Below are 16,769 nucleotides of genomic sequence, written 5' to 3'. Positions count from 1 at the left end.
TTAAATACTTCTTAGTAATTGAATTTCTCAATATATTTCTGTATTTCTGTGTCTTACCTTATTTCTAAAATAGCATAATTTAAAGCTTTCTATTTGTTTTGTTTTCCTATTGACAATGAGGAAGATCCTAGTGGAGGGCAATTCTACAATGTTAGACTCCTTGAATTGGTTAAATTGTGTTTGCTTGCTTTCCCCCCCTACCCCCCCCCTTGAATTGCAGACACTGGAAATGAAAAAGGCTGTGAAAAGCTACAATAAAATGGCTTCAGTTCTTTTGGAATTCGAACTTATTTATCATAGGGCCTGGTGCAGGTTTGCTGACCAGGCTAGAAATGCTCTGCGTGCTTCCTTACTTGTCAGGCACCTAGAAACCAAGGTACACATGATTTATTCTCTGTATTACTGCTGCAATGTTTAGTATTGCATGTGCTACTTTAATCATGTCATGGCTAGACTCACATAGCATTAAAATAATTTTAATAGGCTTAAAAAATGACCTACTTGAATTGGGCATGTTTTTTACCTTTTTGTGTTTGTTTATGGTACAGATTTCATCCTATCTCTTCTTCATAAGGCTCCTGCCTCATTCAGGGAATATAAAAGGCAGTACCCAGCAAATACATTAACTATTGTTTTCTTATCTATATCTTTTTAGATCTCACTCCATGTTTTATTTTCTATGTTAACAAAAATTTTGGTTAAGGAAAAAATTTTTAATTAGATCAGTTGTCAGTGTCACTGTCTTGAGGCTATTGCAATCGTTAATTAATTTGCTTTCAAAACTCCTTGTTGAGACAGAAAATCTTACCATTCTTGCTTCACAGATTGCTACTTCTGCTGTAGTGCAGATAAGTTATGGTTAAAATGTGGCATTTTTTTAACTAGTGATTCCATAATGGATAACTAGAATCTGGTTTTCAAATTTATTTAGTGTCTTAATAGCGTATAGTGCCCTGAAAAGTGTACAGGGATTAACCTTCACAACATTTTTCCCCAGTCTACCAATGGAGAAACTGAGATGAAAAGGAAAATTAGCTCTGTTCTGCAAAACCAGAATTAAACTTATGAAGTTACATGAGCCAAGTCAGGGAACAGTGAAGGAGTCACAAGAAATTGAAATCAGTGTAAGATATTGGTTGGTTAATACCTTGGAAAATCCAGGTATTTGTAGAGGAGGATGAAGATCTGTGTAGAAACATGGGTATCTCTTTTAAAAATCTTCTCTGGTTACCTGCATCACTTATATCACACTACATGTAACCACTAAATGCTTGCCTTATTTTCTCTTTCTTTATTCCTCCCCTGTACTGTTAAATGAAGGAATTACTTGTAAACTTGGACCCAGTGGTCCTGGAAGTCCTTTATGAAACAAAATACCTGAAAAAATTGCATTTTGAAGTTCCAGATGTTGTTCTTGGCTTGTGTGCAGAGGAAGAACAGATTAAAAGACATCAAATGGAGTGAGTGAACACTTTTTGGATTTGATTCTCACCTGCAAAAGGGAATCCCTAGCTTTGAGTCTGTTGCATATGGTTTTGGTTTATTATAACTTTTCTTTTTGATGGAGTTTAATTAAAATTTAATTGCTTTCCCCTGCATTTCCATAGTAATATTGGTAACATGCAATTGTTCTTATCTCAAGAAACATCTCATTCCCAGAAAACACCTGCATGCTTTTGTTACTGCAACATCTGCTCTGTGAGTGGATCAACTAGGTATTGCTAAGGCATCTATGCACTGTAACATAGGGATTACACTCCAAAATATTACATTTAACATCAAAAGCTTTCCTCTGTTAGAAAAAAAAAAAAGCTGGAATTTACCACTTGATTAAGGCACAACCCAAACATTTGTATAGATAATACATCACCTAAGTTATAATATGCTTTCTCATGTTGAATATCTGAAATAACTTTTGTTGATTTTATTTTTTTTCTGCTTCTTGTAACAGTCCAATTCTGTGCTGGAAGTGTTATTTTCATTCTCAGGGATGCTGATTATTAATTGTGAACTCTCTAAGCAAGGATGATAGGTCTTACAAAAGTCATCCTTTGTGAGGAGTGTTCTTTAGATAGTTTTTTAATGGAAGTGGATAAAAAGGGACAAAGTTCAAAGACTTACACGAACACTTCAACGCAACCCCTTGTCCCTTTTTCTATTTTTAAAGCTGTCAGTCTTTATCTCTTACAACATGGCATTTTTCATTAATTATCTGTGGAGTGTTTTAGGACAAAATAAACTAAAATTTGCAATGTGCGAGGCAGTCTCTGTGTGCTACAGTCCTCTCAAAAGCAACATCCCAACTGTTGGGATGAGAAACAAAAAAGTACAGAAAATGTTTGCAATACAAAATAAACCCAAACTTACTATCAGCTCTAAAAAAGACTTCAGTCTGACTTCCCAGGCAAAGAAGGAATATTCAGAGAGGAGATTTTTGCTTAAGTAACACTGGAAAAACAGTTCTCAGTATATTGTGAATGGGCTATCTCAGTATACGATTTGTAACAATGATGTTTAAAGTCATGTTTTTAATCTGGCACAGGACACAGCTATTACTTTTTTTGCAGAAGTTCTTGTAAGGAACTCATTATGTATCTGACTTCTGAGTTGGTTTTGCTTCTAGTTCTTGTTTATACAGCTTTATTGTGTAGCTCCATTTTCATGGAATTATATTGGTAAGTCTTGATTCAGAATTTGTCCTCTTTTTCCTTGGGATTTGGTGTCTTAAGTGGTTTGAATCTAGCTTTTCTTACAAGCAGTGTCATTTCATGCCATATCTTGTGAGATAGGAAGAAGGGAACAAAACCACCATGTTTTCAGTTTCCTGGGTTGTTTGTTTTTTTGTTGTTTGTTTGGCTGTTTGAATTATTTTTTTGTAGAAGAAAGTTTCTCTAAATTGATCACAGTCAATTTACTGGAGGTACTTATTTCCCCAGTCTGATTCTGCTGTTAGCGGGGAGAAGAGGCTTAATTTGAGCTAGGAAGAGTTCTCATTTGTAACATGGGGTCAGAACTTGCAAGTCTTATTAAAAGAAAGTATGTCCAAACTTCTGTATGTTTCAAGTGTCTGAATTAAGCCCATTATAAACATGTTCATGTCTTTCAGACTCCAGAATCTGTTGACCAATTACAAAGAGTGTCTGAATGGGATTCCTGTTATGCTGAAACCACTGATGAAACCATTCATAGGACAAGTTGAGGATGCCCTTACTCTGGGCCTGATGCAGCTGTCATGGACTTCTTTGAACATCGACAAATGTATGTAGTAGGAAAAGAGGTGGTGAACTGTTGATGTTGTTAGTCAGTACCTGCCAAATACTTCCTTGTCAGTTTTAGGAAAAGCACTTCATCTATTCAAGAGAAAAACATGCCACACCCCTCCCTCCTGACTATGGAATAAGTCAGATATGAGTAAGGTGACAATGGTGGGTGTGTGTTTATGTCCTGCTCTAAAATGTGGTGATCAAGCCAGGGCTGTTTGACAGCTGTCAGTAAACCTTGTTAAGTCATATGCTTTACCAGGCATATCCTTTTTTGACCTCCCTGGTGGTGCCCCTTTAACCACTCTTATGTCCTCCCACATAAACAACCCACCTTTTTTCTAGTCTTATGATAAAGTGGAAGCAAAATCACTGTAGAATCAGTTTCTTGAAATTTGTTAGAATTTGTTAATCATACTAAACATTATTGGTCACTGTATTGAAGTGAGTCGGTGAGGAGCGCAGTGAGAGAATAAGTGCTTTGGTGCTAAAAAGTGTAAGCCCAATACAACAGTTATCCCTCTTTTTTCTTTTTTCCTTTTTTTTTTTTTCTTTTAAGAAAGGGGCTTTCTGGCTCCTCACTTTTGGAAAATAATTAGTGTTTTAAAAGGAGCTTTTGCTCCATCCCTCCCCTCCACCTCTCAATTGAGGCATTACAAACTCAGTTGCTGAGAGTATAGTGAAGTCACTAAATTAGTTAATGTACAGCTGTGTAGCTAAGTAAATGGTTTGTCATATTTCGCTGTCAGCCGTACTGTGCTTTGATGGTGGGAGAGGCTGTAGAGCCTTGACTTTGGAGTTGTATTGCGAAGTTCAGTGAGTAACTTTGCATCATATTAATAAGACTTGTGTTGCAGTTCCATTTTTGAATTGAATGCATTTTCATTTACTGAGCTTAAGCTGTCACATCTCTCTTCTAAAATTGTCATGCATTTTTTACTTCTTTTTCCCCTATCACTATCAGTCTGATGATCTTTTTCCAAGTCACCTAACAATGAAAAAGTTAGGAGCTCTTCTCTGTCTGCATTCTGTTCTCATTTTTCTGTGAAAAATGTGTTTCTTGTTAGGTAGATAATTATAGCCCAACTGCTACAAGAATCTGAGAGAAGAGAATGGACATGAGGTGCTTTAATAATGTCTTTTCTTTTCTATAGGAAAATCTTCACAACTTAGGCTGAACACCCTAAAAGTGACATGTCAAAATTCAAGGTTGAAATTAGTAAGAGATATATAATATTTGATGATTTTTGCCCAAGTCTTAATTTTTTTTAAGAAAACTTTATCTTATAATCCCCAATTATGCATTGAGCTTTTTCCACAGAACCAGTAAGATACAAGCTTGTCCCTATCGAATACAGCATGAAATTGATTAACTATTATAAAAGTGTCATTGAAACGGACATATGTAAAACCATCAGCAAGACTTTTATGTTGCGGTTCCATGAGAAAATAATACCTTATGCCTGTAAATCAGATTTTAGTTGAGGTAGACTGATGTTAGGCTTTCACTTTTCTTCTTCAAAATGAAAAGCAACCAGACAAACAGGAACAGATGCAACCTGTATCTGAAAGTGAAATGGGGCAGGGGTTCATGCAGCTGATTTGTGACTGCCATGTGGCACTGGTGCACAGTGCTTAAGGCGGGGCTAGTCATGTTTCAGTTTTGCTTGACCTTTGCTTGAGCAAAGCACAAAAATCCAATGGCAGTTGGGGTTTTTATGTTTGGTTTGTAGCTCTAAAATGAATTTTTGTGTTTGGTTTGGATAGTTTAGTAACAGAGTGTAAAGAAAGTCTTTACAATATTATTTATTTATTTATTCATTCAGGTACTCTCTGCACTGTGTTAAGTATCTGAATAGGTATAATTTGGGTTTAAATAGTTCTTTGGATCAGCATTTGCTTTTATGGGAATGGGCCTTTTTTGACAAGATAGAGATTATGCAGCAAGAGTATCAGGGCTATCTCCTGTTTCCTGCTGCTGCAGCTGAAAGTGAATCACCCCCGGAAAGGAATGCTTTTCTTGAGTGTATGCATCATATTTTTTTGAAAATGTGCCATGTCTAACATGCCCAGAATGTATGCTGGACACTCACAATCTAGCCACTGGTTCAGTGCATGCAAAGTAACTCTGACCTGCCAGTGACATGCTGAACTCACTATACATGAGCTTTTAATGTCTTTAGTGCCTTATTTCCATTGTAATATGTAGAAGTATGGGGGTCCATGGTTACCTTCTAAACTAAAACTCAGGAGACAACGTGAAAAAATAGATTTAGGACTACCTGTTTTATATATTTAAAATAATAGTAGCACTAAGGAATGGGTTGGATTATTTGTCCATTTTAGTTAATAACAAAGACAAGCTCATTCATTTCCTAATAGGAATAAATATATTTTCCACTTAAAGCAACAGGAGTTGCACATCACTGTCATACTGCTGTGGCTTAGATACTATAGTGATTTCTTTCTACATACACTAAGGAATATTGGTGAGTCAAATGATGCTGTCTGGTAATAACAAATAGAAAAACAAAGGGTTTCAGGTGACACTTTTCTTTTTTGCAATGAAAAGTATGAAAGACAGGGAAAGAATTTATCCAGTCTAGTCAGGAACTGTCATTTTTACCTTTACTTTAATCAACACATCTGTTAAAAGCACTCAGTATATCTCTTTTCTAAGTAAGTTAGATCATAAGCATGAAAGAAGAAACCTAGTGGTTTAACCAGTATGTAATCTTGGGTGAGGGAATTTTAGCCAGTGAATTTGTAAGTTAATTACAAATACAAAAGTACTGGATTCACTGTGTGTGTATACAGGAGGACCAGAATAATTTTTAGACAGTTACCCTTTCTGTTTTCCATTGTATTTTGATGATCCTTTTCCTTACAGTGTTCTTTGATACAAAGAAGAAAAGATATCTTGAAGGCTATTGTAACATTTATTATAAAAAGTTTCCATTTAAAGATACCAAGGTAGAGCAAGTCCATCATGTTTCTGTTTCAGATCTTAATTGCATATTTCATTGCCATTAAATCCTCATTTTGTTGTAATACCGGGGGTAGGGGGAGATGAGATTTAAGAGGTCTATATTTTGCATGATTTGTTTTCATTTTGTTTTTCTTGCTTAGTTATTGAGAATGTTTATAGTACCCTGAGGGAGTTGGACTATGTAGTCAAAGAAGTGACTGATACCCTGGAATGCAGAATTGAAAGAATTCTGGAGGATATGTCAAACACTGCTCTGATAATTTTGCCAGAAGATGAACCTATAGATGTGCTTTCTTTCCTGGAACAGATAGAAAAGCTTGCTGTCTCTGCTGCTCACAAACTGTCTCAGTAGGTTTATTAACTGCACGGATTTGAAGGCCATATTTGGGAGGGATTATTTACATATTACTACTTTATGCATAGAGAGTTTACCGGGTACTAGTCTAAAGCAAAATGATAGCCTCGGGATGCAGGGGAGAAACTCCCAAGTACCTTGAATACAGCAGATGTAAAATTGCATCTGTAGTGTTTAGCATTTCATATGCTTCATCTTATGGCATTCTAATCAATAGTAAGAAAAATGAAGATGAGTAAGACTTGAAATCTCATCCCCAGGTTAATTGCTTGATTCTTAATGATAGCTAGCTAATGTAAGACTTTTCATTCTCCCACTGGTGCAGATTTTTTGCCCCATGCTTATTTTCCAAATTGTAGCAGAATAGTTGTTCAGCTCTCCTCCAAAAAGATACCTGTGCTCATTGTGCAAAATAAGATGCCTTCTATTTATTTTTTGTTTGTTTTTATTTTACTAATTCTGATTTCACAGATTATTTTACTGCATCATGATAAGCCTGTTTTATTAACTATAGCTGGAAGAGAACCTTTTTTTTAATTATTATGAAGTCAAATTGAATCAGATATAACAGAGTCTGAAAAATGAATTTATTGATTGAATATCTTAATATCTTATAGTCCCTGTATGCTGAAGCAATAGGAACAAATTGAAAATTATAAGGGCGTTTCCTTGCACATACAGTTCTTCACAGTGCAGTGGGACTGGGGTGTGTGCCTGCAGAATAACAAAGGGTATTCCTTATGTTTGATTCCCTGTGGGTGACTCTAAGTTTTGTTTTTGTAGGCAGAGTCAGCAAGTGGAATGCTCTGTGTGTGAACTGGTAGATATTCTTAAGCAGAGGTTGAAAGCAGATGCTGGAGAAACTCTGGAGGTAAGACATTTTTACAGTGTAAAAAGTAACCTTTTATAACCTAGTCAGCTACTTGATATTTCACTTACATGCTGGATAGCATGGTTATTTTCCTAAGAATTTCCTTTTCACTCTTCAGGATTCATATGCCTGTATACATCTAGATGTGAAACAGAAAACACGCTGCCAAGAATGCCTGTCCTGTAGTTGCTATAATCTGATGGCACAGCTTTGTCAGAAGAATACTGACTCTTTGGTCAGATGTGAGTCATCTTCGGATATGTTTAATTTTAATATCACTTTAAGATTATTTTTTTCCCCCCAATCTTATTGTGGTGAAACATCTAACCTCACTTAAATATCATATTTATTTAGGCACGAAGATTTCGTTAGAGTCCTTAAGACATCGATTGCATGTTGTTGACCCTAGGTATCAGATGACTAAGTTTGTAGAGACACAGAGAGTTCCTTTGTTCAGAGCTGAAATTCAACTGGCTATTCCAAATGTTGTCTTGAGACCGAGTCTTGAAGATATTCAGGTAACAAGATAATTGTACATCTCAGTCATTTATGCTAAAACATTTTAAAATGCATTGTTTTAAAAAAATGTGTGTGAGTTTAATCTGGTATAAGAACTAAAAGGAAGGGGGGAAGAAAAGATTAAAAGTCACCTGAATTCATGACATCACTGGGAGCTGAGGACACAAAGCCACCGATCAACTTTGTTGTGCTGGCCAGTAGAAGGAAGTGTTCTCCTGAAAGCCGAGAAACTCATGTTAATGAATCTCTACTTAAAGGCAAACATTTCAAAGTGAATGCAGAAATAAAAATTAATGCCATTGGTACAGCCTGATTTGACTTTCTAGTCTCCTTAAACTCTTTCAAAATACAAAATGATGTGATGAGTTTTAAGTATCATTCATAAATCAGTGTTCTGCATAGTGAAATATAAAGAAGAATATTACCAGCCTTGAGCCCTAAACTGTGAAAAAATACGATCACTCATTCAACCTTATACTAGTTCAGCAAAGTTCTTACACACATACTTACAATCTCCTATGATGTCTGAAATTATTCACAAAGTATTAGTTGTTTATGGTGTTGATTTGTGGACTTCTCAGTTAGCATTGCCACTATCAAAACTGGTATTGAATTATTTCTCAGATTTTGTTTGCAGCCTTCATGGTGTTATCAGTAAGAAATTAGACCACAAAGTATAATTCTAAAATAGCATAGATAGAAGGAGTTATATAGTAATTTATATAGCTGCCTTTATAGATAATAGGCTATGCTGTCATGAATCTAGCCAAATGTATTCAGCCATTCTGATGTGAATGTGAAAACTGTTATTATTAATAATAAATAACTAAGTTTATAACCAGTTTGAGGGGAAATAGTACTATAATTAAGTTATGATCCCCAAAGATGCATGATTAAGGTTCATATAGTTCTCTTATGTTCTTGTTTGAAAACCACATAAATGTAGAAGCACTGTGATAAAACTTTATGGAGTATTCTTTCCCCTTACAGTATGTATTTTTGGTGATCCTACTTCATGCTTATTACTTATTAGAATTTTTCTGTAAAGGTAGAGGTATAATTTTTAATTTTGGTATTGTTTGCAGGATTTCCCCCCCTTCCCCCCCCCCCTTTTATTTTGTCTTTCCTCCTCTTATTTGTCATAATCCCTCCATGCACTCAAGATAAATATTTTACTGTTTTCAGAGTGCTGTAAACAAAGCAGTAAATATTGTATTATCAATAGCCAAAGATATCCCCCTGTGGAAATTTGCTTATGTACATCATAAACAGCAGCAGGTGAGAATTTTATTTTGATTATTTTAAAAATCTAGTATTTTGGGGAAAGTTTCTTAATCTCATAAGAGTATGTTCTGTACCAGTACTTTGATTTGTAGTCTGGTGGATCTTCCCATTAAGTGAAAGCCTAGTTTTTAATCTCTATACCAAGGAATTGAACATAAGAATAATAAGTCATAAACCTCATGTTTGATGGTTTCTAATATTAAAATCAAAAGCTGTTCAAGTATGGTGATGATAGTGTAGATAATATGAAAACTAACATTATGCAGGGGTACTACTAGCTGAGCATATATCATTATCAGTCTTCTCAGGCAAAAAACTGAAGTTAAACTTTCAGGCTGCATACAGCACCTATAATGCTCCAGTAAATATAATGTAAATACTTTAGCTGGCATGAAATGAGTACTAAAACCTTAGGAAGGTCTGAGGTATAGATAGAAACTGTTGTTGAAACGCCCAGTAATGGTAATCAAATGGCCTTAATTCTCTCCTCTGGTAATGAAATAAAGAACTATGTAGATCTGTGCTGGAAAGTGTATGTAGAAATACCTTCCTATTTTGTCAATCTGAGATGAAAAACAGGTCAGCTCATTTCAATGAAAAAAACCCCATTCAAGTTCTGCAAATTCTTCTTCCTATAATGATTAGTAATAATAATAGTAATAGGAGAGAGTGCATTTAATTCCATTTCCTCGAGAAGAATTAGTTCCTTACTTCCAAGCAGCCAACCCTCCACTGCCTTCAGGCCTTTTTTTGGCCAAGAATGCATATAGATTGTAATTCTACACTAAAGAAATCAAAAGACCTGAGCATTTGTGTAGGAGCAGGAAACAGCATAGTTGTATATGATGTATATTTGACCTGTGTCATTCAGAAGTTGTTAATATAGAGGTCCACATGGGAATTTTTTATAAAATCAGCTTTCACAATAGAACTATAGCTCTGTAAAAAATCCAGGCTAAGAACAGGGTGTTTTCTCTGCACTTTCTTTTTGTCCTTAGAAGTACTCATTGTGTGTGCATTATCTGACATTCAATAAGGTAAAAAAAAAAGGAACTACTGGACATATGTTTTTTCTTGTTTAATTTATGTCAGATTGAACAAGCTGTTGCTGCAGAGCTAGGTGATGAGAGCAGACTCACCAGGATGATGGCACTGAAACCTTTAGACAAGCAGATCATCGAGCATAAGGATATAAACAAAGTGGTGATGCAACTAAGTACAATTATTTTATCTCTTAAAACTGAAGCATCAGATCTTCTGAACAGCTTTTCTGAATTTTCAGGCATCTGGGATAAGGTTAGAAAGATATTTACGAAAGTTTGTTGCTATATTGTGAGATCTTTTAAATGAACTATTCTGTCATGCATAAGGAACTCACTAGGAAAAAGTGTGCTCAGTAGGAATCATAGGTTTCCTGGTAGAATCCATATCCTCATAATAACTCTTTTCTTTACTCTTGTGTTGACCAGACTTGTAATTCTTTACCAATTAAACTATCTGAAGAAGAAAGTAGAAGAACAAAAAACAATGTTAGAGCATAAACAAGCTTATGCTTTCATATGCTTATGCATCATTCTCACAGCATCTTGTCTGCATAGGTTATAAAAAAGAATAATTTAGCAGAATCTCTGCGAAACTGCTGACTACAAAGCTACTCCTGAATATTAAACTGACTAGTTCTTCTTCAGCAACCACTGCTAAAAGCAGTTTTCCTATTTCTTCACAAAAATGATAAACTAAATCTAGGAAATCTTTCCAGTAATAAGGATCCCAAAGCCGAAGTGAATCAAGGCTGATGGAGCTGTCTTCATAAGGAAGTGGGTACAAGCACATAAAAAGCTCTGAGGAGACATTTTCACCTCTTCATGGCTTTTGGGGTTCAAAATCTTAATGCTTAGTTACCTCAGTTCTTGGAGATACTGTTTGAGCTAGCCACATGTTGATGGTACATCATTTCACCCTGACAAGACACAACCAGATTAGATGATGCAGTTGCATGATAATGTTTCCTTTTTACTAATACCTTCTAAAATTAATCTGCTCCTTAACCTTAAAATTCCTCAGGAGTTTTCACTGTTACCCCTGTTTTTATAATGTCTGTGAGACCCCTGGGAACTGTCACTGGTAACTCATTTCTGGCCAGAGCAGCTGTAATAGCTTCTCAGGGACCTCACAGTACAGGCTGTAGATGAATGTTATTGAGCTGGGTGAAGACCATTTGTGTGTAATTGAACCAAGAATCAAGTACATTTACTGAGCTGGTGACACTGAAGTTCTTACCTCTGCGAATACTAGCCTACCTAATGAAAAGGAAGGATGCTCAGTGCTCTGTTGCATTTAAGCAAGCTTCAACAAGCTTAATGCTCCTTCTTCACTTAGATCCATGCTTCCTGCCAAACTGTGCTTTCCCCAAAGAAAGAAACTGTAGCTAGAAACTGTAGCTAGAAACTGCAGTTAAATATACTGTTTCAGGAAGAGTGAAGATGGCTTAGTGCAATTACTACCATTTAATACCTGTTAGAGGGTGTGAGCTGCTTTTGGGGGTTTTCAGACAGAAGGGAAGGAAGTATTTCCAGCAAAATTTTAGCAGCTATATTGTAATTTTGTAGTCATATTTGGATGGATAAGGAATATCCTGATCTGTGTCAGTTTCTGAGTTTCAGATAGATTTCAAGTCCTTTAAAGCATACTGTCCAAAGAGTATATCAAGAAAAGCATTTCAAGTGAGATATTTCATTTGATGTTAATGCTGACATCTTAAGATCTTTTAGAGAGGGAATGTTTGTGTTTGCACAGTACATCAGGCAGCTGAGTCCCCCATAGGTTATTATAATACCAGTGATAAATAATAATTAAATTAAACTTCTTTTATCTAGGATGCAGAGGAAAAAGTGAGGGAATTTATAGATACTAAACCAACAATGGCTGAATTCCAAACTCAGATCAGATACTTTTCTGTAAGTATTATATCTTTAATAAAAAAGAATTGTTCAAAGAAATTGTAGTGGAATTAAAAGCTGAACCCTTGTGTTTGTCTTAGCAATTAGAAATGCAAATCAGAGAACTGCCAAATCACTGTGTAATGGAATCAGTGGATATTGCAACAGAGTCATTGAAAATAGCTTTAATTCAGGAGTGCCACTCAAGACAAAGAACATTTGGATTAGCTTTGAGTAAAAAGTCTGCCACAGACATGGATGAAATTTATTCCTTCATTGAAAATGTTAGCAAGAGATTAAGCAGACCCATCCATGACCTTGATGATGTACGGGAAGCAATGGAAGCACTAAAGGAAATTAGAGAGAATGAGATTAATATTGACACGACAGTTGGACCTATAGAAGAATCTTACTCTGTGCTTCATAAATACAATCTACTCTTTCAAGATGGAAATACAGAAAGAGTTGATGGATTGGCTTATGCCTGGAAGAACCTAAACACACAGGTACCATAGCTGTATTATTTCTCAAATCATATATACAGCAAAGCTGTTGTTAGCCTTTTTAATGTTGAAATGTTTGAACAAATCTATTTTCTCACTTAAAACTCAGTGCTTTTTTTCCTGCCACTTTTATGCCTGTTTTTCCTCTTTGTCTGCATATAGGCACTGCAGGTTGAGGACTTGCTGCTGAAGATACAGCCAGACATGAAAACAGATTTACTGAATGATGTCCAAAAATTCCAGATTGATACTGCAGCATTTTACAAAGATTATGATGAAAAGTAGGTGATCTGTGGTACACATGACTCTGCTTCATTAGTGATTGCTCAAAAATGTTGTATCTGAAGGGCTTCAGAAAATAAGTGCAGTACAGCCTCAATCTATGTATGACAGTGGGAAAAAAAGTTAAATTCAGAATAATATAAGATGGACATATACTCTTAGTGTCACAGACTCATTCCCATGATTTCAATGCTGGAGTTGGTGAAATTCCAGAGGAGTTAATAGACTGGGGGGAGGGAAAAGTCAAATTCTCAATCATGATCCAAATTTAAATGTTTTTCAGGACATGCACTGTGTGTTGTTTTGGTTTCTTTTGGCAATGAAGTTCACATCAGCAGCTGACCCGAGGCAGGCACAGCTGTACCCCATGGGCAGTGTGAAGCAGTTTTATGTACAGCCTCTGCAGTCTGCCTTGCTGTTATGAAGAGAATTCAGTGCACGTATAGAGCACACCCATCTGGACAGCCATGGAGAATATGTACTCTTCTCCTAGGGCAGGTGCTTTTGCATTGGTGTTACAAGCAGGGCGGTCCAGGTGGTAACTGAGTGCTTGGATTCAACCTTTGCTTCACCAGCAGTGAAATGTCTTGAAGGCATTTGAATGCAAGCTTCAAGACTTCATCTATAGGCACAAGGTGAACCTGTACCAAAAAGGAGCCTGCTAGAACACCAAGTTGCTGATGTGGATGCATGCATAGTGCCGCCTGCAGTTCTGCTCTCAGAGCTGTCCGGAGGAATTCCTGGAAACGCCCTGTAGCTGCTACCTGTTGTAGGAAGCCTGAGAGCATGCCCCCTCCCGGAGGTTCAGCTTCCTGGGCTCAGGGCCATCTTAGAGCTAATGTAGCTGAGGGCTTCCCCCTTCGTTTGGTGGCAGAGCACTCCCAGGAAGCTCTGCTGGGAGGTCTCAGCAAGGCTGGCACCCCTTCTTGTGGGATCTGCTTGTAAGCTGAGGCTTCACTGCTTGTCCCCCCTCTCTGACCTACAGCTCCAGCTCTGTCACAGCTAGGCCTGTGCCTGTCCATGGACCAAACCGAGCTTAACCTGGATCCCAATGCACGGACTCAGTTCTCAGCCTGATCTCAGAGCAGCCTGGTAGCCACTGGACTGACTGTGTTTCACCCTGGTTACCTTCACTAGACCTGTTCGAGACCCTGACTTGCTGACTTGCCTTCCCCACTTGACCTTGCATGATCATTGTGGACTTTGTCTAGAGATCTGGACTCTCATCTGAACCTGACTAGCACCCCAAGGCTTGCCCTACGTTCCTTGCTCAGCTACTATGTGACTGGGACCCAGCTGCGTCTGCTGACTGTGTTACTGCTTTCACCTCCTGGTTCCATTTTCCTCACCGAGCAGCCAACCTGCTCTGCTCTCTGATGCTCATGTGCCAGTAATTTTTTTCTAGAAACAATCACGGCACAACAGAAGATGATATACTTACAGTTTTCATCCCAAAATATTACGGTGCAGCCACGGAGTGGTCCCAGGCATGAAAACTGGGGATTACGCTTCGTCCTCCAGCTGAGATGTACTCATTAGGGCAAAATAATATGTTTTCTGTTATTTTCTAAGTGCTTAATTATGGTTCTAGTACCAGCTACCACAGTTTTTACCCCTCAATTATATAGCCGCTGTGTTTCCCTTTTTAAGAATATAAATGAAAATAATCATTAAAATTTATTTTATAGAAGCAATAGAAAATAACAAAAACATTTGTAAATCTTTTTAGCTGGTTGTAAGATGTATGGTAACCTAGATGAATTTCATTATTAGAAAATAAATTGGGCTTCCTTTCTGGGACTACTGAGTATGTAATGTCAGGATGCTGGATATACTTTGCATTTTCTCTTTTATTGTCTTCCATGAAACTTTATAGAAAAAAATGTTAGAAAATATTCAATACTGTTCAGTGAGTAAGGTCTGGCTTCTGTTGTGCTTCTTTGTGTAACCTATGTATTTGCTCTTGCACTGAATTTGGTTTGTTTTTTACAGGGGGCCTAGTGAGGAGAATGTTCCTCCCCATGAAGCAAGTGACAGATTACAGATCTTTCAAGCTAAATTTGATGAACTATGGAGGAAGTATATCTCTCTTTCTGGTGGGGAAGAATTATTTGGTCTTCCTATCACAGGTAGCTTGTCAGGGGATACTGATACCTGGTCCTAGGCTATTAAATTTTTCTTACAGGTCCTGCTAAATGCATTCAGTGATGGATTTATTGTAGAAAAAAAATCCTTGCAGTATGTTATTATTGTCTTTGCTATGAAAAGACATGTGAAACTGGCTCTCTGTCTGCACACACATAAATATCGGGTGGAAAAATGTCACCCTGCTGGGGTATCTCAGGGTCCAGCTGCTTAGCAGTCTTGCCTGTTCTGTTCAGAGCTAAACACATCTCCTGTCCGTATTCTTCCATGTCCAAATTTGGAAACATGTTGACAAAGTACTCAGGTCATCCCTGCTCCAGATATAAAATGAATTTGCCTGTGCTGTGCAACCTATTGGTAATATCCTTATGTCTCTGTGTTAGACACATGTCGAGTTTGGAAGACCGTGGTGTAAATTAAACACTTTAATTTGTACTTGCTAAATTCAGTATATTTTCCTGCCTGAAGACATATGCAATAATCACAATATATTCAGCTAGAAATTCCCAAAGTTATGAGAGAAACTAAACAAACATACACGTCTTATGAGGAATGGCTGAGAGAACTGGGGTTGTTTAGTCTGGAGAAGAGAAGGCTCGGGGCGGGGGACTTACTGCTCGCTACAACTACCTGAGAGGAGGATGGAATGAGGATGTGGCTGGTCTCTTCTCCCAAGTGAAAAAAAAATTACATCTACTGTTATAGAAGAATATTTACAAAAAATCATCAATCTAAATAATTACTGATCTTCTTATATAATGTAACTGGTAAAGTTTCTCTTACTAGACACTATGTAAAAGACTGCAAGTCTTCATACATTTATTACATACCAATTTTAGAAATACATCGAGTTTTATGTTCATGAATATAGTTGTACCTAATTAACACAGATTTCTATTTTAAAATTCGAAACAGAGTATCCTGAACTGCACAAAATTAAACGTGAGCTTTCAATGCTTCAGAAACTTTACAGTCTTTATAATTCAGTTATTGCTAGTATCGACGGATACAATGAAATGCTTTGGAATGATTTAAAGATTGAAAACATTAACAAGGAACTTCTGGATTTTCAAAACAAGTAAGTTGTTACATGTTGAAGTGCAGACAATTATTATTTCTCAGCTCTCTGTGTTAATTAGCTTGTGAAAATTGCTCGAGGGGCAAAAGTCTGTTGCTTTATTTCAAGCTCAGGCTTGCTGAAGCAATCAGCACAGTTGCATTAGTTTTAGACTGGTGCAATACGCAGCTAGTGTGTGACCTTCCTTTGCTCTGTCTGCAAGTCACTTTAGGCATATTGGGGTATACCAATATAGTAGGTTTTAGCTTATATAATAAGGTGCATAAATCAGGCACAGTCATTTCCTAAAACCACCTAAATCCACCTTCTCAGTGATTTAGTTTACAGCTAATTCTCAGTCTGTGATGTTAGAATTTTGAAGTGGCTATCTACTTCCACATGTTTATATGGATTGAAATTGTTATTTCAAGAAGGCTAGGTAGCCACATTTAATTCTGAGGGGTTATTTATGAGGTTTGAGAGGAATAATGTTTTCCACATTACATGCAAAATAAATATTATGTGAAATCATGCTTTGCTGGTCAAAGGAATTTTTCTACTGTGT

The 16,769-nt window shown here is 36.8% G+C and overlaps 1 protein-coding gene across 1 annotated transcript in view; it reads left to right on the top strand.

The window, feature by feature from the left end:
• Positions 1-16,769, top strand: part of LOC104411748 (dynein heavy chain 5, axonemal-like) — a gene marked incomplete at its 3' end in the record, with an annotated part of 119,776 nt that overhangs the window by 23,030 nt on the left and 79,977 nt on the right. The window contains exons 18-31 of the mRNA XM_010022239.1: positions 221-376; positions 1,321-1,460; positions 3,107-3,258; positions 6,390-6,597; positions 7,388-7,475; positions 7,594-7,717; positions 7,830-7,993; positions 9,180-9,272; positions 10,371-10,574; positions 12,155-12,235; positions 12,319-12,723; positions 12,883-13,001; positions 14,995-15,131; positions 16,063-16,225. Of these exons, the coding sequence (XP_010020541.1) occupies positions 221-376; positions 1,321-1,460; positions 3,107-3,258; positions 6,390-6,597; positions 7,388-7,475; positions 7,594-7,717; positions 7,830-7,993; positions 9,180-9,272; positions 10,371-10,574; positions 12,155-12,235; positions 12,319-12,723; positions 12,883-13,001; positions 14,995-15,131; positions 16,063-16,225 (2,234 nt within the window). The remainder of the gene's footprint in view (positions 1-220; positions 377-1,320; positions 1,461-3,106; positions 3,259-6,389; positions 6,598-7,387; positions 7,476-7,593; positions 7,718-7,829; positions 7,994-9,179; positions 9,273-10,370; positions 10,575-12,154; positions 12,236-12,318; positions 12,724-12,882; positions 13,002-14,994; positions 15,132-16,062; positions 16,226-16,769) is intronic.

Source organism: Nestor notabilis, unplaced genomic scaffold, assembly GCF_000696875.1.
Source record: "Nestor notabilis isolate BGI_N333 unplaced genomic scaffold, ASM69687v1 scaffold7659, whole genome shotgun sequence".
Classification (NCBI taxonomy): Eukaryota; Metazoa; Chordata; class Aves; order Psittaciformes; family Psittacidae; genus Nestor; species Nestor notabilis.
Note: the sequence above shows the minus strand (reverse complement) of the source record. Positions and strands in the feature narration are given on the sequence as shown.